This window comes from Seriola dumerili, unplaced genomic scaffold, assembly GCF_002260705.1.
Source record: "Seriola dumerili isolate Sdu_G_001 unplaced genomic scaffold, Sdu_1.0 BDQW01000091.1, whole genome shotgun sequence".
Taxonomy (NCBI): Eukaryota; Metazoa; Chordata; class Actinopteri; order Carangiformes; family Carangidae; genus Seriola; species Seriola dumerili.
The window spans coordinates 7,825,915-7,849,896 of record NW_019174346.1 but is presented as its reverse complement, the minus strand read 5'-3'; the positions used below and the strand labels follow the sequence as shown (position 1 = coordinate 7,849,896).

Here is a 23,982-nt window from a genome sequence, read left to right as displayed (position 1 = left end):
TGGGAGGGACAGGCACTCACATCTCCTCCCCCCACTGCTTGTAACTGTAGGACGAAGTTGCCCTGCTGCAGTATCCAGCTGGTCCTGCATCTGTGTGCCAAGTTTTATGGATTGGTAATAAGACTATTCTCAGACTAACGCCATAGTAGCATATTAACACCTTAAATAACAAATGTTCGACTTTTTTTAATTCAATATTTCTGTGTTAAGATTATATCACAGGAATAAAGCAAATGAAATAATATGAAATAAACTTAATCACCCTATATGTGTCTTAATGAATGTTATAAATATGTTATTGTGACAGAAAGAAAGATAAACATGAATATTCTCACTATAAACTTAGTACCACAGACATGTGATAGAATGTACTGTTGGTGATATTTGGCATAACTGCACATATTAGGTGTGACCATGCATAAGCATAATCCTGTTGAAAGACATTCCTGTCCTACCTGGCTGATGTTGTGGCCTCGGACTGCTGCAGTCTGTCTCTCCTCCAGCAGATGAACACAAGCAGCTGTTGTCGGCCTCACTTCTCCTGTACAAGCTTCCTAGTGGTCTGTGAGCCAATCAGCTTGCAGAACAACAGTGAGCTTCCAGTACATTCTGGCTCAGTCTTCACGTTCCCTTTGAGTCTTATTCATCTGATTGGCTAAAATCTGGACAGCTGTAGCCTAAAAAAAGTCCCTGAATAAAGGGAGATGAAATAGCAGAAAGAATAAAGCAGAAGAAAGTTTCAGGGTTTTCTTCAAGGACTGGTGTAGTTGTAGTGAAGAAATAGAGGCACCAATCTCTTCAAGAGAGAAAATGATTATCTAACTACCAGTGTTTGCTTGAAAAATTGATGAATACATCGCTGCTTCTAATCAAATTAACAAATTTAACAGTAATGCAGTTTAAATACTAAACTATACTGTATGAGCATCATCATTAGGCAAACTAACCAATATACTATAAACAGTAATTAGTCAAATTGTCTCAGAATCATATTTACTACATCCTGCTATAGATCACATCACATGTATGCAAAAGTGGCTAAGCTTTATTCTATAAATAAAGAAATGAAAAATTGAATTTAGGTGAATTTATCTTCCAGTTGCAAAACACACTAATGTTTATTCTGAAGCGCAGTCATCCTTACACCTACAGTATTGTTAAAATACGTGTCACATGTCACATAATGATTCTCTAAAGTAATTCTGTCATTTTCTCTTACCAGTTACATATTCAGCCTGAAAGTGAACAGCTGCATAGGTTATATGACAATACCAAAGGACAGACGATAGATGGAGTTTTCAAGGTTTACTTCCATGTTACAGTATGTAGCCAATACAAGGTAAAACTTTAATGTAACATTTGTACAGAGAGATTAAAAATTGGAAATGACAGAGCCTGCTGTTATGTCCCATAGTCCAGCAGTGGAAAATGACAGTGGTGGTGAATGATTTTTGTCATGAAAATTGTTAATTACAGACACTGAATATTGAACTATTAAATTATCTTTTTCATTAAATCACTAAAAATGATTGTTGGGTGGTATAAATAGAACATTCAGTGGGATGAAATACTTAATTCTTTGAAACAGGAATTTATATGTGTATGAATCCTGATCTATTAAACTTTTGCTTCTACTTTTACTGGAGGTATTTTGTGAGAAAACCTTAAACTGAAAACTCTGTGGAAACCACAGAGCTGTGATGTCATGGAAGGTCCCTCAGTAGAGTATAAGTAGATCAAGTAATGAGGAAATGCAACAGTACGAAACTGTGATTGCTACTGAGCGACAGAGATGGAACTAAAGCTGCAATTCATCGTCTCTGTGCTACTTATACAGGGTGAGTCATTTACTTTCAATGCTTGTTGACCAGCATACGTTAAAATGAAAAGTAGTAAATGCTGAAATCTGAAAACTGACCTTTTAAAAACGGCAGATGAACTCACTGGAAGTGATGATTTGGCTTCTGAATTCTTCACATATGGCAGTTACAATCATCATCTTTCTATGATAGTGTGTGATATTTTAAATTTTGGTGGTTACTGGTAAATAGAAATTGTGAAACTTCTGACAAATCAAATGGTTGCATGTATCAACAGTAAAAGCATGGTTATCTGAGCTCAGGCTCTCTAAGACATAATATTTGTAAACTTCATCTGTAAAGATTTTGATTTAGTCATTAGTAGCCAACCTATGGCTCTCATTCAGTGTTCTCTTGTATCATTTTATTATATTTTATGCCCCATTCTAGTACAATATGTGTCTATGTGTGCATGTTTATATATGGATATATATCACATATCACCATCCTTTTATGTGATGCTTATATTTTACATTGTATTGTCTGTGGAATGAAATGTTCTTCATAAATCAGGCTGTTAAAAATGAAAAAGAAATCTAAAACTCATTGACTAGAATCTAGAGAAAACTTTTAAAATCATGTGGCTGTACATTAAAGATTATGTATAAATATATGTAATTTTCACTCATTTTTTTCTAATGTTCAGTTAAGATACTGTAATTTCTAACACACCACCTAAGTGGGTGATAAAAGTCTAGATGACCTCAGATTCTTCAAGCCCACTGCCCTTGTGGCTGGTGTCAGCATGCCCCCACAAATGTGTTTTCCAAACACCTTGTCATAGGAAAGAAAAAGCATCTGAAGCCCCTGTGAACAACCCACAACAATTTTTTTTTCCCTCAGCATGAAAAGACTGACCACATCACTTCCTGTCATAACAGAAATACATTAGATGTAGAACGGGGGTGGGGGGTGGGGGTGGGTATTTGTTGCGGGGGGCTGGTTCTTTTGCAGCTGCAATACAGTGAAGAACAGGTCACACCACCTCCACACACACACAAACACACATATGCACATACATTCACACTGAAAAACACACACACACAGTCCCAGGCCAGAGAGAAATAGATGAGTCAAACTGTGAGAAACAGGATCAGGGTCCAGACACCTCTGTGTGCGGGGGAAAGAAACTTTCACTGCTCTTCACTTGCTTTTTTAAATCCAGCAGACTGTTGTTCATTATTTTATGAAATTTTACATGTATTATCAAACTGTGATGGTGTGAAAATTACTCTGCGCTGTCACTGTAAATTTTCAAGAACATGTTCCCTGTTTATTTAATTACAGTTTCTCTTGCGCAATGGCAGCGTTTGACTGTGAAGAAAGGTCAGACACTCAACTTAAGCTGTCCACTTACTAATGCTCACAAGACCAATGTGGACTGGAAAAACCCACATGGATTCCTTATGTTCTTCAATCACAATAAAGGTGAGCAAATCCTGAGCTCCAATCACAGCAAGAAATGTATTAGCAATATAAACTAGCTGCTGTTTGGGCCAAAATTGCAAGAATCTCTCAGAATTTTGCATTAAAGATATTAAACATCTTTTTATTTTCTCTCACTTGTTTCCAGCTTTGAAGGACAAGCGCTACAGAATCAACAAACTGTCTGTCTCAGAATTTGCCATCAGTATTTCCAATGTCACCTTCAAGGATGGAGGGAACTACACATGCTCTCAGTATGGCCACCACACAACAGAGAAGCAAGTGGAGGTGACAGTGTTGGGTGAGTATAATGTTACAATTACAGATTATATTATTGCTGAAGCCACCAAAGAAACAGTAGGACTTTGACAATAGTTTAGTAAATTTGCAACCTTAACCATGACTCACCATGGCTATTATATTGTTGGCTGGGTGAGCAGTTCAGTGCAATACGCTCTAATAACATCGGCTGTTGATTCTTTTAAAGGTCTTCCCAAAATGACAGTAACAAGGCATGAAGGAATGTTTATCATAAAATGCACTGCTGAGGCGAACCACCATCCGTCCCAGATCTCCTGGAAACTTGACCATGGGCCTGAAATTCTTGGTATGTTGTTAATAACTTAAATTGTGAGCTCACAATAAATAGAAAAATGACTACATTGCAATTAAGAAGTGAACCAAAGTGGACCATAGAAGGTAACACAACATGATCACCTGCCAGCTTTAGCTGCATATTTGTGGTGCTGCAGCTTGTGCATTGTTATTCTGAGGGGTCTGCACTCTGCTGTGCTTCGACATTTTTTCCATGTAGCACTGTGAATAGCACAACTGTTGCGAGATAAGAAACGGACAGTGTGACCCTTTATATTTCATTTTATCAAATATTTTTGTTTATAATTTGATGCACATATATGAACAGAAATAGCAGGTGTACTTGAACACTTTATACTGGTCACTGCACTTTTGTAGTTGTAGCAAAAGTAGACTCAGCATCCACAGAGTGGGCTCATCTCTTGATGACACTACCTACCGGTAACATGAATCATTGGTGGGGTGGCAGATGTTATTTCAAGCCCTGATAAATTAAATATAAATTCCTTTTTAAATGTGCTTTAATGGTATAACTTCATACTCTTACAAACATGTAAACCTATTCCTATTCATCTTTTTTGTTTCATTTTGAATGCCATAGGTGAGTAATTAAAGCTCTTTGGAAAGTATAAGCCTTTATTTTGATCATAGGTCCCAACCATGTCATATTAAGATGGATTTGTGAGGTGGATTGGTATACCTGCTTATCAGTGAGTACTAATGATAACTGTCCATTCCACAGCAAATGCCCAGATCCATCATGAAGATAAAAAATACATCACTACAGATATGTTACATGTTCAGTCAGTGGAGAACAGAGTCACTGTGAAATGCCTTGTTCGCCATCCAGCCCTGCTCTCACATCCTCTGATGAACTTTGTCAAAATTGGACGCGACAGTGAGTATAAACAGAAACTTACCTGCTCCTATTTTAGCGACTATAACTTTAGAGAAGCATATTGTATCGACAGTCTATTTCAAATATTCACAACCAGAGAAAATGATTAGTCTGAATGAATAATAATACTAAATGAATGAGATTTGTTTACTTTAAAGTACTTCTGCATAAAGAGAGATATTGCGGAACAGTAAAAGAGTAGTTGTGTCGTCACAAAACAGGGAAAGCACTGGTGAGGGTTTTTTCTCATGTGAATCTCCATGACACTGTCCACATCACTAGACTGTGAAAGTTGACCGACCCCAGAAAACAACCCCATGTCATTTCCTCTTTCTGTGTGTTGTAAATAGTCTGGTTTCCTGTATTCTTATTGAAAAAAACAGATGTGTTCTTTACAGATTATAATGTCAGCATGACTTTTCACTTGATTTTCCTTGAATTAATTTGAATGCTGTTTCTGCTTATTAATTATGTAAACCTTGTCTCTGTGACAGCAGCAAAATTCCACCGCACAACTACGACCAGTTCGCCCACAACTCAGCCTCAAGTGTCAAAAGGGGTGCTGGGAACAACAACCAGCTGGTTCAGACATGGCAGAACGACAGTGTACCTCACAACCAGAGGTGTGAATGGGGCTTCACCAGAGAGCTCTACCAAGTTATCAGCTGTTCCCTCCAATCACCCTTTTTCCTCCAATGAGCCAAAGACAGTTACAGCCTCCACTAGGTTTCCTGTGGACCCTGTTACATCCACAAACTCACATCTCAGTGCTAGTGGTGAGTGAGACTGTTTTCATTTGTATATTGTATATTTAAGTGAAGAATATTCCATATCAGATGACATATGCAGAGATGTGAGGAACACAAAGGAAACACCCACGAAGAAACAGTATAAAAAAGTTCTTTTCATGTCATGTGACAAAATAAATGTCACATCTGTTCAAATTGTATTGAATTTATTAAGATGTACAGTACTGAAAAAATGAAAGTAGCCTCTACACTGTGAGTAATGCCGTGGATAAATTAACCTTAAAAGGGTCTAACTCATCCTACAGCCGTTATTTATTGCTTTAAATGTATAGCACCTTTCACAAACTGTCGGCCTGTGGGATGGAAACTACAGATATCTCTTTCACAGTGTTTTTTCATTGGTTGCTTAACCCCCACTGCAGTTGTGATACCACTAAGTTCCTGTGACGGAAGTCTAAGACTGTAGTGTGACATTCAGTTGCAGTAGATGTATTAATATATTCTGAAGATGGAACTGCGAGTCTCTGTGTAGGTGATGAGCTTTTCTGTAATACATACAGAGCATTAGCAAAGATTTCATATCCCAGCTCAAAAAAACAGTTTGTGTTTTCTTAAATATTTGAACCCAAAGAACAGTTTGTTAGAGATAAACCGATTTTGATAGAAAAAATTACACAGGACTCTACAGCTCCCAACTTCTGAAATGACATTCAGTTATTCATCTGCTTGGCTTAATGCAAAACAGAAACTATTTTCTTCAAAAGAAAATCCTTTTCTGCCTCCTATTTTTTCTTGAGGTTTATTTATTAAAATGTGTTTATTTGTGCTCAATAAGGGTGGGGAGTAACACCATTAGTAATGCTCAAGCTCAACAGTGTAATTTAGTGTACAAATATCCAGTGTATTGTAAGGTCATATATTAAAATTATAAATGTATTATAATACATATATATAAAATTATATTTGACTACTGTGATGCCATCTAGTGGTAATTCTGAACAACTACAACTGGGTTGTTCGCATTTAGAAAACAGGGTTGACTGAGGCTGCAGCAGCTTATTTAAGTCTGTTTTAATTATTCTGTCTTCCTTCTTCATTATTGCTTAAAGGCTGGACATCTGTGTCTGAGACAATAGAGGAGATCATATCCAGTAACAGTACGGAGAGAAACAGAACAGGTAATTACACACTGTTAACAGCACTGGTGTCTGCATGTTTAACACTAACATTCAGTGCCTCTGATGGGAAACTGAATATGAGAAAACTTTCTTCTCTCATACAAATAGTAAACATATGTAATAGGTTTTAAATGTGATTAAGGTTTTGGTGAACAACTACCAACATTCTGTCCAATTCCAGGGACCATTAATGACACAAGGATGCAGACAGAGGTTGAAGAAAGTTCATCATTACTCATCTTCCTGGTGACATGCCTGATCTTCGGTCTTCTGGTGGTGGTCATTTTTTTTGCCATCAAGCTGAGGAGAGCACACATCACCTGGAAGAGAGGTAAGCAGATCATATTCCCTGTTTCTGTAATCACACCAACAATATCAGACTGAAGCTACTGTTAATTTGAACTTTAGTCAGGGCAGGGCCATAAATGTATGAGGCAAGTCCTTTGTCCCAGTTTTATTCTAGCTTCTGCTTTGTGTGTGTCCAGAAATATTAATAAAATATAATCTAATATAAATTATACTTATTGTGGGCATGTAGTTACACCATAAAGCCTTGCAATTTTCTTTTGAAATGTAATTTTAAGAAATATATGATAGTTTTTATTGTCACAGAGAATGAAGAATCGGATCCATCAGAGGAGAGCAGTAAGTCAAAATCTAGCCAGGAGGAGAGGAACTCCCAAGGACAGAGACGAAGAGGTACTCAGCACTATGTTTAAAACTTCTGAACAGAAATGCAGAAATTTGTGCTGGCAGAGACTGTAACTGCAAAGATTTGAATTCCTCCTGCTCCAATTACATGTGTTGTGAATTAAAATATGGGTAATTTACAGAAATCTTGTGCTGGTTTGAAAATGAATGTGATAATTAGCTCTTAAAACATGACTAGGTGGAGAGTGTTTACTCACTGCTGGGAAAAGACATGTTCTTTACTTGCCACTCTAGGAATATAGGTCCCTTGTGCCCAGATTTACATATGCGAAAGCTGAATTAAGGAAACCAATCAGGAATTATAAGTCTTATCCAACATAATTCAATAACCTAAATTCAAACATTTAATTCTATTAAAAAAGCCTATATTATAAAACTTATAATTAACACACAGTAAAGTACAGTGGTGCCTTGGGGAATATGGGCTCTTTACTGTAGTATTTGAGTTGACATGTAATGACCTATCATTCATTTTCAAACCACTGCAAATAATTTCAAACCAGGCACTGAATTTAACATGACAAATTCAGCTTCATGTAGCTCAAACACAATCTCTGCTGACTCCTCAGAAACTGGGTTGGTGTATAAAGAAGTGACCTGTTTCCGCAATGAATCACTGATTGTGACATACTCTCTCTCTCTCTCTCTCAGGGCTCTTCAACATGGCATTCACAAAGTATGTTGTTGAAGAACCAACAGGGATAACTTCGGTGATAAACACAGGAGCAATGGCAGCATCAGAGAATGTAAATAAAGAGCAGACTTCTCAACCTCAAACTTCAGCCAAATGTGATATCAAGGAGACAGAGCTATAATAATCAGAAAAATTTATTATATATATATATATATATATATATATATATTGTATTTTTCATTAGCGTAATCTGTGAAGATGATTATGGTGGTAGATATTATATATAATATCTAGCTAATGAGTTTTTTACTGTACTTGTAAAAGAGTGTTTACACAGTAAGGAATGTGGTAACATTATTTATAACTGTACTGTAACATATAAATACTGTATACATTTTACATTAATCAATAAATTATATTTTGCTACAACATACTGTTTGAACATGGATGATGTTTGATGGAAATATTGTTTTTCCATATAATCTGTATCTTTGGTGACTTTTTTTCATACAGTGGTATCATGTGATGTGACATCCCAAGAATCATTCATAGAGATAACATATAGTGTAACATACTCTAGGGATTTATCAGATGTTGTGTCACACTAAAGGCCTATTAGCTACATATATTGAGACTGGGTATAAAAGCTATCCCTAATAAAATACAGTGGTTGAAAAAACACTAATCATAATGTCAGGAAATATTCACTACTAAGAAGGAGAAAACAATAATTTCTACATATTCTTTCCATTTTTTTCTTTCAGTTTTCAATAATCGGTCGCTACATCCTGTCCAACCACTCATGAGTTTTACTTTTGATTTCTCACCAATTCTCATAATAGATTAAGAGTATAAGCTATATAAATATAAAAAAATAAATGCATTTTATGGATATACAATCTCAGGATTGTTTCTCTAACTTAATAATCTCTATCTCATATCTTCGGGTTACTGTCTTGAGCCATGCGGTCATTCACAGTGATTATGAAATACAGATAATAAAACAGGAAGTAGGTTGGACCGTCAAAGCGTCAGCCAAGACCCATTGGTGGGACGTTGAGGAAAGGCTCAAGGACGAGACCTGTGATTGGCTGCTTTGCCGGTCATATATAAGGTTCAGCGATCCCTCTGTCTTCCTTTTCCTTCTCATACCGGCAAGGACAAGTCAACCTCGCCGCTGTCCATCCCAACACAACACCTACAGTCATCCACGGTTCAACAATTCGGTAAGTTATTCTTGAATAAATCTTAAATAACATACAGTCTAGTTAAACTTCCTTAATTCATTCCTGTCGAGGACGGCAGTAGCCTTGACATTTTGCTCATTCACTATCGCCTTTTTTTTTTCTTTTTTTTTTTTACAGAAAATATATTAATCATTAAATTACCGGTGCTGAACTTAAATTATTAACGATGCAGAGGATTATGATTCGTTTGCTTGCACTAGGGCTGTAGTCATGAGTTCAGTGGTTGCATTAGCTAACGTTAGCAACTTAGCCGAGCTGAGAGGGTGGGGGAAGGGACGTTCGAGAATGTTCTTGAACAGCTAGTGTCAAGGTAGTGTGAATGAACAGACTTCCGGTTGTTTTTCAGAACAAAACCTTTGTTCGTCGCCAAGCGCCTTAATTTCATTTACTGATGGGGTCTGTTGCAGTTTGGTCTGTTTTGTATGATTTTTAGCACATCCAGGGTAATGATTTTTACATTTTATTTGTTCGCCAATTTCCGGTGTGAAATCAGTCTTTGGGAAACTTGACTCGTCATTCTCACACGGCCGGAACTAGCGCTATGCTTCACAATGCGGATTTTTTCCCATAAGTTAATTAGCTCAATAAAGGCTTGTTTGCTAGTAAGTGTAGAAGTTTAAATGACTTTTAAATATAAATATATACATACATAAATTGACACAGCTAAGTTATGGCTGTTTGGCAAATAAATTACATAATCTAGACAGTGTCTTAAATATATGTTGAAATGCAGAAGAATTGTTTAGATCCACTATACAGTTTGAACTGTGCTAAATTGGTTAACATTACTGGACTTTATTTCTATTACCAATGGTGCCAAGGCTGTTGCTTAACTGTAGCTCTTAACAACTAACTCTTTGTTTGAACTTGTCACTACTGGGTGTTGGAACACTAGTTTTAAAACAAACTACTTCCCTATAGCTATAAAGCTACTTAACTTTTTTTTTTTCTTCATATTTAAGTATTAAATTGTTTTTCTCCTTCACTGTTGTGGACAGAAATCGTTTTGGCAGGTTCAGATTTTCAGATGTAATCCATGAGATTAACAAACTAATACTTCCTTTGCTTGTTTTTTTTGGGGTTTTTTTTTCTTAAAGGAAACATGTCTAAGGGACCAGCAGTTGGTATCGATCTTGGGACCACCTACTCCTGTGTTGGTGTGTTCCAGCATGGCAAAGTTGAAATCATTGCCAATGACCAGGGTAACAGGACCACACCCAGCTACGTGGCCTTCACAGATACTGAGAGGCTAATTGGAGATGCAGCCAAGAATCAGGTTGCCATGAACCCCACCAACACAGTTTTTGGTAAGAATAAAGTTGTTTGTTTTTTTATTTATTTATTTTTAGTATTGATCTATAATGAGCTTGTGGTCTTGGGTCATTCTTGTCTCTCTCATCTGCTGAGGGAAGAACCTCAAAATTCAATCCAACCATCTTATCACAAAGTGACTGGCACCTCTCTCAAAGGACAGTTTTTCCTGTGCACTTGAGGCAAGAATGATACAAGACTGACATAATGTCTAGTGGTCCTAAGTGACCCAAATGAAGAATTTATCACTGTGATGACGATTTTCCTGCCATTCGTAGTTTCCACCAGAGGTTGAAAAACCAAAGATGGCCCAAATCCTTCCTTGGATGTCTGAGTGATCTTCTTAATGGAAGCCCACATTGTAGCAGATTTCTTAACAGTATTAACAAACAAAATCTGTCTTTGCAGATGCCAAAAGACTGATTGGCCGCAGGTTTGACGACACAGTTGTGCAGTCAGATATGAAGCACTGGCCATTTAATGTCATCAATGACAACACTCGTCCCAAGGTTCAGGTTGAGTACAAGGGTGAGACCAAGTCCTTCTACCCAGAAGAGATCTCTTCCATGGTGCTGACAAAGATGAAGGAGATTGCTGAAGCCTACCTCGGAAAAGTACGTTATGTGGCACAGCTTTGAAAACAAAAGTACAAAACCTTCAAGCTTTGCTATGAATTCTAGTAATCTTTGACTTGTCATTTCTTTTCAGACTGTCAACAATGCTGTAATTACAGTGCCAGCCTACTTCAATGACTCCCAGCGCCAGGCCACTAAGGATGCTGGCACAATCTCTGGTCTCAACGTTTTGCGGATCATCAATGAACCAACTGCCGCTGCCATTGCCTACGGGTTGGACAAAAAGGTAAATCAAACTTGAAACAACTGCAATTATACTTGAATGATCTTCATTGTATATAAATATATGTAAATTTGGGTAGTTCATCATAATTTAGTAGCTTTGAAAAATGTTAACCCTAATTTTATTTCAGGTTGGGTCAGAGAGGAACGTCCTCATCTTTGATCTTGGTGGTGGCACTTTTGACGTGTCCATCTTGACCATCGAGGATGGTATCTTTGAGGTCAAGTCTACTGCTGGAGACACTCATCTTGGCGGGGAAGATTTCGACAACCGCATGGTCAACCATTTCATCGCCGAGTTCAAACGCAAGTACAAGAAGGACATCAGTGACAATAAGAGAGCTGTCCGCCGTCTGCGCACCGCTTGTGAGAGGGCAAAGCGCACACTGTCTTCCAGCACCCAGGCCAGCATTGAAATTGACTCTCTGTATGAGGGAGTTGACTTCTACACCTCCATCACCAGGGCTCGTTTTGAGGAGCTCAATGCAGACCTCTTCCGTGGCACTTTGGACCCCGTGGAGAAGTCACTCCGTGATGCCAAGATGGATAAAGGGCAGATTCATGACATTGTGTTGGTTGGTGGCTCCACCCGTATCCCCAAGATCCAGAAGTTGCTCCAGGACTTCTTCAATGGAAAGGAGCTCAACAGGAGTATCAATCCAGATGAAGCTGTGGCCTATGGAGCTGGTAAGTGCTGTCAGCCAAATGATGCACACATAATTTTATTCTTGTCTCCCAACTGCTCAGAGTTAGATCAACAAATCTTTAGTATCTGGCGATCACTTCTGCTTATGACCTAGACATGAGTTTCTAACTTGAAGTCTAACTGTTGCTTATTTTGTCTTAACAGCTGTCCAGGCTGCCATCCTGTCTGGTGACAAGTCAGAAAATGTGCAGGACCTGCTGCTTCTGGATGTCACCCCTCTGTCCCTGGGTATTGAGACAGCTGGAGGTGTCATGACTGTCTTGATCAAACGTAACACCACCATTCCTACCAAGCAGACCCAGACCTTCACCACCTACTCTGACAACCAGCCTGGTGTGCTCATCCAGGTAGGCACATCATGCCTGTCTCATTGTTTCACAGTGACATTTATTCTTGCCATTTGTAGTTTCCACCAGAGATTACAAGACCAATGATGGCCCAGACCTCCCTTGGATGTCTGAGCAATATAAAGTTGCCAGAACTATAGACATATAATTTAATAATGGTCTGCCAACCCTGCATACTTCCAACAGGTTTATGAGGGTGAGCGTGCTATGACCAGGGACAACAACCTGCTGGGCAAATTTGAGCTTACAGGCATCCCTCCTGCTCCTCGTGGTGTTCCCCAGATCGAGGTGACATTCGATATTGATGCCAATGGCATTATGAATGTCTCTGCTGTCGACAAGAGCACTGGAAAGGAGAACAAGATCACCATCACCAACGACAAGGGTATAAACAGGATACAAATTCAGCTTAACCCAAATATAGCTGCAGTGTTGTCCAAACAGCAGGTGATTAAATGCTAATCTTGCCTCTTTTGACAGGTCGTCTGAGCAAGGAGGACATTGAACGCATGGTCCAGGAAGCTGAGAAGTACAAGGCAGAGGATGACGTTCAGCGTGACAAGGTGTCTGCTAAGAATGGCCTGGAGTCGTATGCTTTCAACATGAAGTCAACTGTGGAGGATGAGAAGCTTGCTGGCAAGATCGGTGATGATGACAAGCAGAAGATCTTGGACAAGTGCAATGAGGTCATCAGCTGGCTTGACAAGAACCAGGTGAGGATTGGTGTTGATCAGTGAATGTGTGTGTGTGTATACACACACACTCTCACTCACACAGACACGCACACACTCACTCACTCACTCACATTTGTATGAACACTGAAATTTTCTTGTTTTGCAGACTGCCGAGAAGGATGAGTATGAGCATCAACAGAAGGAGCTGGAGAAGGTGTGCAACCCCATCATCACCAAACTGTACCAGAGTGCTGGTGGCATGCCTGGCGGTATGCCAGAGGGCATGCCTGGTGGCTTCCCTGGAGCTGGTGGTGCTGCTCCTGGTGGTGNTGATCAGTGAATGTGTGTGTGTGTGTGTGTGTGTGTGTATACACACACTCTCACTCACACAGACACACACACTCACTCACTCACTCATTCACTCACATTTGTATGAACACTGAAATTTTCTTGTTTTGCAGACTGCCGAGAAGGATGAGTATGAGCATCAACAGAAGGAGCTGGAGAAGGTGTGCAACCCCATCATCACCAAACTGTACCAGAGTGCTGGTGGCATGCCTGGCGGTATGCCAGAGGGCATGCCTGGTGGCTTCCCTGGAGCTGGTGGTGCTGCTCCTGGTGGTGGATCCTCTGGACCAACTATTGAGGAGGTTGACTAAACATTTCATCATTTAATCATTTCAGCTACCTCTGAGATGTTGTTGGTTTTTTTTTTGTTTTTTTAAGAAGGTAACCCTCTTATAGCACAAGTTACAACAAGCTAAAGAGTGCAATTTAACAAAGTAAAAATAGGGTTCAGGGATCATATTTGCATCATTTGTGACAACTGGGAACAGCTTGTAGTTGGTAAATTGATGGTTCGTTCACATTTCAAGTGTTTTGTATTCTGAGATGTCACTGCCTTGACAATAAAAGTCTTGTAACCCTCTGCTTGTGTTGGTCCATCTCTTTCCTGCTCATAAGAGTGCTTCAACTTAAAGGCTTTATATTTTGCTCAGCAGCTGTTTAAAAATGGAACAACTGTGCAATTCAAGTTGCTGTTATAGTTGTAGTACTGTGAATGTCTATTGCTTTTCAACAGCTTTATCAACCATTAATTTTAAGTTAGACTAATGTTTTCGACTGTGAGAAAATGTCTTCTGCCCAGTGCAGCCATAGTGTATTTGTATCGTATGTGTGACACCCGTTGTTGAAAGTCAGAGCTCTTACGAGGGCCGTTTGAAGGCATGTGTGGACTGGTTTCTGAAACTTATGGAATTAGATTTGAGCCAATATTATCAAACATGTTTGCAGTTTTGACATGTTGTGACCGGTCTGTGCCTCTACCACTCACCAACTTAACTGGATTTCTACAAGTTAAATGAAGTGTAAGTCGGTGCTGAATGATAGGTTTGTTGTTTTTGTTAAGTTATAATCAAGCTAAGCGTTAACTTGCAACATAATAAGTAGCCAGTTAGTGTACTGTGTGTGAATAAATGGATAGATTAGGTAATAAATGTGGAAATATGTAAATTTAAACATAAGTCAATAAATACATAGCTTTTTATTTTCAGACTTTTTTTTTTTTTATTTTGTTTTTTAACTTCCAGAGACTTTTGCCTAATGCCACAATTTATTTAGGCTTCGTGGTTTGTTTTTAAAATTGTTCTTTAAAAACGTATTCAGCGGTTCATTCAACCGCAGCTAAAGCTAGTTAGCTAAAGCTTTCAGCCTAATTCAACGCTCTTTGGTCTGAAAATGAATAACCATGCCCCCTCATTTGAATATGTACAAGATGGAATAATAAAGGGACTTGGGAATAAATGTGGCATTAGGAAATAAGTCTCCAGAAATAAATAAATGTGGAATTTGAAATAAACACATATATTTATATTTACATATATTTATATATTTCTACATTTATTACCTAATTTATTTATTTCAGAATTCATTTCATAGCTGTATTTAGTTATTTATGTATTTAATTTTTATTAAAATGAAATTCCATACATTGTTGATGATAATAACAGTTAATAATAATTAAACAACAATAATTCTCCTGAACCTCTTTGTTCTGCAGCGCAGTGAGATGAGATGTTTGCTGTTGTGGAGAGGATTGTTGGTATTGTCCAAGATGGCCTCCATCTTACATTGCATGCATCTCTCCACAACAGTCCTGAGTGAGTACAGACTCCTGCTAAGCACAGACCCAGCCTTTTTGACCAGCTTGTCCTGTCTACATGTGTTCATGTATTTTATGCTGCTGCCCCAGCAGACTGCAGCATAAAAGAATACACTGGCCACCACTGACTGACAAAACATGTGCAGCATTTCACTGCAGACGGTAAAGAACCTGAGCCTCCTGAGGAAAAAGAGCCAGCTCTGCCCCTTTTGGTAGATGGCATCCGTGCTCAGGGACCAGTCCAGTTTACTGTCCAGGTGCACACCTAGGTATTTATAACTGTGCACCACCTCAATGTCCTTCCCTCCAATGTTGACTGGCTGAAGGGCCTAGACCTCCGAAAGTCGAAGACCTCTCCTTGGTCTTGGAGGTGTTCAGAAGGAGGCAGTTCTTGTTGTTTCATTAACTGAAGACCATCGTCAGGTGGAGCATGTAAAGGACGGCCACTCCACTCATCCACTCCAATATGTTCCCTGTAGGTGAACTGTATGGGGGTCTAGCGGATGTTTAACTTGTGGCCTCAGAAGGCGGAGAAGCAGCCATTCCAGGGTCCTCATGATGTGTGATGTGTGTGTGCGTGCGTGTGTAGCTATGTGTGCGCTCAGGCTCACATGCAAACGGATGCGTGTACCTGTTTTCAATTCTGGTTGGATATGTGAGAGTATGTCATGATAGCTTTTTTTAAAAGAACATGCTAATATTGGAATCAGTGGAGGCTGGTCCCAGTATTCTCCAAACTTTCATCTTCTCTCAATAGAGCTACTGTATGTAACAGTGGATCCTGAAGGGAACCCTGAACAGACACACCCCAGGTAGGCCAGTATATGGTCTATTATAATGGATTATGATTCAGTAAATAGATCAACAACAATGTCACTAACACTGTAAGTTTGCATCAATGATCCGAGTTGAGAACTGAAAAAAAATAAGCAAAATAAAAAAAGAAATGCAATGTTATCACAGCTAAACTGGTTCATCTTAATTCTCCAGCAAGGTTTTACCTCTCAGCAGCTGTACAGAACATATTTAAATTTTTGAATAGGTCATTGGATAAGGACAGCACAGATAAGGGTCAGGGACAATTCAGGGCAGCACCCAAGCATATATCAAGAAATACCCAGGTCTAACATTTGAAATCATGATTAATGAACACTATGTATGTAAAACCATGACTCTAGAGTATAACATTGTATTATTTTAACAGCTATCAGAAAAATCATATTTTTTAACTGATTTTCATTATTAATGTATATTTTATATTTTAGAGAAATAAAATGAGGGTGATACATGTGAAATTTGTGATCAAAATCATAAATAGTAATCTTGGACTAATATTTTTCCTTTTCTTTGATGTGTTTTCCAGGTGGATTCATACTATAATGTGTTGTACTTGGCCACAACAATGAGCAAAAGTAGTACAGAGAAGAGAGGCACAAATTCTAAACAACTATCAGGATTTCCTTCAAGAGCTTGAGGGTATATGTTTTTAATACCATAACCAGAAACTGGGAGATAAATCTGTTCTTGCTGAGACTTGCAGTATATAAACATTTGTATGAAGACTACAGTAAAATACAGAAGATCCTTGGAGTTGAGGAAAGAGGTGTAAGTGTACTTTAGCAAAGGACTCATAAACTCTTATTTAAATGACAATGCTCAGTTCACAGTTCATGCACCTGTTATTTGTTCTTTCACCTAAACTTTTTACCGCTATGCTTTTGAAGTTTTACCTATCACTGCCTACTACTTCCAATGTTACTGTTACAACTACTGCAATACAAAAAACAATACACCAAGGCCAGAAGCCAGGATCAGCCTCAGGATGTTTTCTGAGACCTTTTTTTAAATTAAAATATTAAGCTACTTCAATGGTCATCTTAGGCTCAAATTGAATAGTCACGTACTGTCTTTTTTCTTGTAACACTAATGTTCGTTCCTCTCATGTTTGAGTTTGTTAACCGTTCTTCTTCTTTCTTATTATTTCTTCTGTTTTATGGCCGTTATTTACCGTTTTTTCTTTTACACTTCCGGGCGTCCCCTGGTAACCACGGTAACGCTGTGTTTAATACACGTATGTATTATAAGACCAGGATGCCGGATCTAAAAATGGCGCCAGTTCAGTTCTATAGGAATTGCTCGCCTGACGCATACCATGGTCTTACAATACATCCATGGTTTATTAGGTGCGTTCGACTTTATGTGGCGCTAATGGATGTAATAAATCCATGTTAGCGCTGCGCCAGAGGCAGTAGAGTATAGAGGATCTTTGGCTGCGCAGCGCCGACTTGACGTGATGCATGCTGGTTAGGAACAAGGCGCCTTCAGTTTCCGAGTCAGGCGCATGGATGTATTAATACATTCATGGTCAGGTGGCTGCAGTTTCTCTCCACTGGCTTCACCGACTGGGAACCACCTCTGTGACGACAGCACTTTATCCTGATTGGCTGAAGGACTCACTGACACACATGACGTGCTCTACGTTTTTATTCTAAGAACTTCAGATCCTCTTTTACAGAGATGAACATAGTACACAGCTCCATTACTTTTGTCAGATCGTAGATCCTGCTGGTCAAATATTACTCTAATGCAAGTGAAAGTTGTTCAGTTAAGTGTTTACTTGAGATAAAGAACTGGAGTACTTGATTTTAAAATACTAGAGTGTTCAAAAGTAAATGTTTTTTTTCTATCAACATATTGTTGCATTGTTCAACATTTACTGAACCTGATGACTCTGAAACAACCTACTGACTGAACTGACTGTATAATCTGGAGAATAAAAGCTTGTCTGATACAAAGACTGTGACATGGACATAAAAACAACTGAATCAACAAAAGGAGCCTTTGTTTTCATATTTTTTTAAGTCACTGATGAACTCAGGGTACATTTCAAACTAAATAAATAAGACCATGGTCTCTGGTGAAGAATCTTCTGCCTCATCTTTATCTAAGGTCGCCATTGTACAAGTACCAAGTACGCCAAGTACGGGAGTCAAGTTAATGTACTTAGTTACTGTCCACCCCTGCTCTTTTATGGTTATCTCTGTCTCAGGGTAAGCAGTTTGTTTGATCTCTTCCTTCTGACAGCTTTTTTCCCCTTTTTTTAACATAGGGGCACCAACACTATAGTTCCATTTCCAGCAGGAATGTGTAAAACAGTTTAGATCAGGGTTTGTTATTGTAAAAGAAGTAATGTTTTTATAGGTCATATTTTTTATTCTTTAGATTTCTTCTCTTTTCACATGGTGGCCCTTGTTTTTTATTCTAAAGTCTATGGTTCTCAATAAAACAGAAAGAAATAAAATTGTTATCTCTCTTTAAGTGTTGCTCTAGCAAGTATTTAATGTGTGACCTTTCCCCCACACACCTTGATCCATCACCATCCATGTTTTCATAAAACATTTTTGATTTTTAATTTCATGTGTCAAAAGTCTAATGTAATCTTGTGTCTGATCTGAACATGTTTAGGAACATGTCTTTGGGGGAGTAAACAGTGTTTTGCACAACAGTCATGTTTGTCATATTGAGGGTAACACTCATCATTTTTAAATCAAGAAACAGAACAGCTCTTCAGTGTAAACAACCTGCTGCTGTGACACAGGTGAACTCGCGCTATGAGAAGTAGACTGTTGTCCGACTTGATTGCAGTTGTTTGATACTCCGTCTCCGAAGTCACTGGTCTCTCACATTGACCGTCAAGTCATGCGCAGTCAGCCAAAGTCAACATCGAGTTTTGGCATAGCCCTCTTTAATGCTGCTCTTACAGCCTTTCTTTCCTCCTCATATCCCCTATATTGTAACAGCAAATGCTGAACCGATTCTGAATGTCCACAGTGTACACATCTACCATCCACCAGAGACAGTAGGATCTTTGGTTGGATGTTTGCTCCTACTGAATAATATCCGGGTCACTGAGCTCAGCTGTCACTCAGAAAGTCATTAGCCAATGGGGACGCACCTCCGAAAACCCCGCCCAGACGAGTGGTTTGTGTCAGAACCATACGTTTGGTGAGAACTAAAAAGTCAGGCAACGCAGAGGAGAGAGCTGGCAGAGCAACCGTAAATCCGGCAGTGAGAGCAAAAGTCTGTGTGATCAGTGAGAAAGAAGTAAATGGAACTGTAAGCAAAAGGACTTATTATCAAAAAAGTAAAAGACTAATAGTTTACACAATTACACGATATCATTTGTTTAAAAGTTATACGTTTTACTTTGAGATATTTTTTTTTTTCTGTTTGATTGAGTTTTATTCTCTCAAATTCCTAGTTTTGTTTGATAATACTGGCACAAATCTGATTCCATATAAACTCGACAGCAGATTCAGGGTAAAGTCTTCGTCTTCAGGTGTTTATCTTTACCTTAATACGAAGTTAATCTTGCCCATACTTCTCCCCAGTCATGTTTTCCGATGCTTAACCTGACCCCAACTGATCCCAACCCCAACCACTTATCTCCGCCTCCTCGCGAGTCTCGGAAATCATGTCGGCAACATGTGTACAAGCATGTTTGCATCATGTTTCCATGGTTGCAGTGCTGCGTAGACTAGTGACAGAGGGAAATAGGTAAGTATTTGAACAAAAATTATTTGCTTTATTATCTGCACAGTTAATGAAATGAATAACAGATTAACGATGTTTTAATGATCATTGTAAACACAAGAAATGCAGTTGGTAGTTTCTTCTTAGTTCATAGCCTATTCCAGCCTATTGTAGCCTCTGCTCGTCGTTTGGCAAAACATGATGCCAAGCGATATGCATTGTTTATATCGCATTCTCCTTTAATTTCGAGCTTCTATAGAGGAATTTACTTAATTTTTCACTCTTATTTCTCTTGGCTTGAGGTTAAATGACAATTACAGTGACAGTGAGGTGTCCAGTGGTGCCTTGCAAGACGACAATACTTAATACTATATTAAAGGCAGTTTTACTCACTGTTATCTTAAAACAAGCAACATATGACAGATATTTCAGAAATGTGTCTGTATGAAAGAAAGATTTGTGTATTGCTTAACAATAATTTGTATATTAACGTGAAATCCTGGCCTGGTTTTTGCTTGCTTTTTCAGACAGCGCCAGCTGTGAGACCTTATATAGACAGGTGTGTGCCTTTCCAAACAAGGTGTAGAAATCTTAAAGATGATCAAGAAAAATGGGAGGCACCTGATGGTAGATGAGGGAATTTTATTTTATTTTTTTTTTAATTTTAGCATAAAGCTGCAACATAACAATGTGAAACACTTGAAGGGGTCTGAGTATTTTCTGATTGCACTGTATTCAGTTCTGGTTGAAGTTTATTGGCCAAATCTCCGGGTGTATCATAACTAGCTAATCCATATCACTCTTCATATATTGCTTCTCAAAATATCTAAAAGGCCAACTTTGTAAACTACAATTTTAGATGGAGAAGCAAATGTATTATCTTCAAAATAAATTTTGAATCTATTATTGGAGTGTTTAAACTAAAATGGAACACTTTTATGCCACAGACTAAATCTACATGGTTTCACATCCCCAGAAACATATTCAAGAAAACTGGAGGTTTAAATCTTTGTAAAAATGAGATTTTAGCATTTCATAAACAAATGCTACCCTGTTGGAAGGTGATTCTTACTCATGATTTTATTTCATGTGGCTCCACCTAGTGGAACAACAGAACAGTTACAATGAACAGGAAAACCTTATTATCAAAACTGGTATGACAAAAACAGATTAAAAAAAATCTGAGACCACTTTCCCATTCACTTGAATGGGAAAATGGTCTGAGACTATTGGACCCCACTGTACATACTTCCAGATTTACAAATTGGGTAAATGGCTATCAGTGATACTAAGTGTAATAACAAAACTATAGGCAAAATGTTAAACATTTTCCATGATTGTACAAGAGTTACAAAAATCAGAATATAATCAGATCATGAATATATATATTTTTGTTTGAGGTTGACTCATTCAGTCATGTAAATGGAAAAATCAGACACCCTCACTAACTTTGTTTATAAGTTAGTTTAAATGAGTTTTCCTCTTTATTTCTTTACACACCAGACAATACAAAAAACTTCCAACTTCCATTGGTTATCTGTCTGAAAGCATCTCCTATATGCTTGCTATTGTTATTTTGCAGTGCAGTGATAAAACGAGAATATAAACAATCTATATTTCCTGAAGAGTGCCGGTTTCACCTCTCTCTCTCAAACTAACTGCAGAGGCTCCTGATTTTGCAGGTCAAAGTTCAATCAGAGTGAAGTCAGTCTCTCAGTACTTTCTGGCTTCCCAACCATGTCCATGGCTCTGAGCTTGAAACCCATTGGTTCCTACTGAGGAGATAAATCTTTAAAAATGAGTCATAGATTTGTACCTTAAAAACAATTTGGTTATTCTCTAAAACAGCTAAGCTGCAATTAAAAACATGAGTATATAGTGCATTTGGTGCAATGATAGGCATATATGGCAACAGGACAGAGTGTGTGGGATTGAATCTAATCAAGCTACACTGTGTGTGTTCATGGTAATGAAGGAGCATGTCATTCAGTGCAGCAGTCTGGCTCATTGAGCTCCACGCAATGGGAGAGTGAGATATACCAGGCTTTGGATACACACACACACACAATACATGTTCCTTTTGGCATCACCAGACATCACAGAGACATATCCATTAACTGACTCTATATGTATTGCTAATTCTGATATGGAGTTCTGCAGTTTGGTCAGTAGATGGCAGTAATTGATGTTAGTGGCGTGTAAGGGCTGACTGTTAAAATAGAATCTGCAGCGTTTGCTTTATTTCTTGGTGAAAATAGTGAAAAAAATGACTGAATTATTTGTTATTTTGTGATTAAATCTTAATTTCACTTTGGATGGTTGTCGAGATGATTAGGGTATAGACACTGTTGTAGAGACAATCTAACTGATCACATCATTGGCTGTGTAGCCTTGTCTATTACAATAATTCTATAAACATGTAACATAATATAAGATGTTCACCACAGTTAGATTTGTGCCTGACCTTGTTCAGTTTGCCTATTGAACTGGACTGTCACTTTCACTGTCTGTGGCAAATTAATTAAAATTAAGCTGATAATAGTGCTGCTTAGATGGAGTACAACGAGGAGAATGCAGCAGCAATCAAACCCTTTACTTTTAAACAGCACATGGATGATAAAAGATAAATAGCATTCATTCACCACTTAACAATGAAACTGTGTCAGTGATTTAATGAGATGCAGGCACCAATCATACATTTTAGTGAGAATGGTGCTTTCAGAATAACAGCTTTCATTTGAGGGAAATGAGATTTTTGTTTTGTTTGGGTGAATCACAATAAGTGGTCACTCGTGGTCCATTAACGTGGATCATTGTTGCTGTAAAGGAGATCTCTCTTTCACTCTTTTGAGGGAGTGAGGTAGGCATCTATGGTGGGGACAACACCTCATCTGTTTTTGCAATCTTGTCAACTCGTACCGTTGTTTCCTCTTCTCTTTCCTTCAGACCCCGTCTGATAGTCATCTCCCTCCAAAATAGAAAAAGGCCATTCTCCATTTTCCCGTCATTAACCTGTGCAGATTGATGCCCACCAAGTGTGGGTTCGCTTCCAAAGTACATTGTTTCAGAGGAAAATGAACATGACATTTTCTCACAAAAGGTTCCATTTCATAGAACTAAGGCAGTGGACACAGTCTCATTTCCATTATCATGTTCTCATAGTCCTCTACTGCCTCCTCAAAGCGGGTAAGCCTTTTCACACAAAGCCATTGCATAGTTTACAAACCCAATGGGCATTCCTTATTCAAGCAAAAGATTCCTATTTAAGCAACTCCATTCATCCCTCCTCACTATATTTTACTCATATCTCACTCCAAAATTGCAAAAGGATATTTGAGTATAGTCTGCATGACCAGTTTTTCGTTTTCCCATTCAGTGTTTGTCACTACATTTCACTAGCTTTTGTATTTAGGCTTCTGTATCTTGGGCAAGAAATAATGGGCTGTGGTATTTTGCCATGTGTTAGAGGCATCACGCCTAGCTGAATGTTGTCTATAATGCATTCTACAACTTGTTTGAGTCTTAGCCATTAGAGAGACATCCCTTACCCTTTTGGCCTCATCGAAGTGAAGGGCCCTACACCTAGGCAACCCGCCCCCCCCCATGCACAACATCACGGCAGGAGAATTAGACTCCCCTCGTCCTCCCAGTAAGCACAACAAAGAGGCTCTCTGCTATTTAGTTTAATGAGATCTTTTCATCACCATCAGAAAGAGCATTTTAGCCTGCAATTTTCAAGCCATTTCATAAGCTGAAAATTGCCGTTTGTGAACCATTCCCCCGCTAGTAGCTCTCAAATACACTCTCATTAGTGAGCCTGGAGGTGAAAATACGAAAATTATCTGTAAATACAGGCTCATAATCCCCCTCATCTGTTTCAATTTCAGAAGTCTCTGATAAGGCCTAATACTTTGTTTGAGGACATCATCATTCTAATAATGGTATAATGCCTCTTGTTCCTTTGACCTCTCGGTACAGGATTATGTGGCATTCAGGTGTCTGTAAAACTTCCTTTGGATATGGAAATATCATTGATAAAGCTGCTTACCAACAATTAAATCAATTATTAATAATGAAATTAAAATTATACTATAAATA

The 23,982-nt window shown here is 38.4% G+C and overlaps 2 protein-coding genes across 4 annotated transcripts; both read left to right on the top strand.

Moving 5' to 3' along the window:
* The first annotated feature begins 1,769 nt into the window (after positions 1-1,769).
* On the top strand, positions 1,770-8,393 carry crtam (cytotoxic and regulatory T-cell molecule). Of its 3 annotated transcripts, none has more exons than XM_022745999.1 (10): positions 1,770-1,838; positions 3,147-3,287; positions 3,433-3,585; positions 3,772-3,891; positions 4,621-4,776; positions 5,274-5,552; positions 6,635-6,703; positions 6,885-7,034; positions 7,301-7,402; positions 8,066-8,393. In XM_022745999.1, the coding sequence occupies exons 1-10, from the start codon at positions 1,793-1,795 to the stop codon at positions 8,227-8,229; spliced, it is 1,380 nt and encodes a 459-aa protein (XP_022601720.1). In that variant the 5' UTR covers positions 1,770-1,792; the 3' UTR covers positions 8,230-8,393. The 3 variants fall into 3 exon arrangements, with proteins under 3 accessions (XP_022601720.1, XP_022601722.1, XP_022601719.1); XM_022746001.1 differs by having other exon boundaries at positions 5,271-5,552; positions 7,316-7,402; XM_022745998.1 differs by having other exon boundaries at positions 5,271-5,552.
* A 779-nt stretch (positions 8,394-9,172) lies between these two features.
* LOC111222401 (heat shock cognate 71 kDa protein) lies at positions 9,173-14,118 on the top strand. Its single transcript, XM_022746118.1, has 10 exons — positions 9,173-9,274; positions 10,393-10,602; positions 11,015-11,220; positions 11,315-11,467; positions 11,595-12,150; positions 12,314-12,516; positions 12,703-12,901; positions 12,997-13,229; positions 13,357-13,510; positions 13,806-14,118. Exons 2-10 carry the CDS (start codon positions 10,398-10,400, stop codon positions 13,847-13,849), a joined length of 1,953 nt encoding a protein of 650 aa, XP_022601839.1. The 5' UTR covers positions 9,173-9,274; positions 10,393-10,397; the 3' UTR covers positions 13,850-14,118.
* Positions 14,119-23,982: the final 9,864 nt, after the last annotated feature.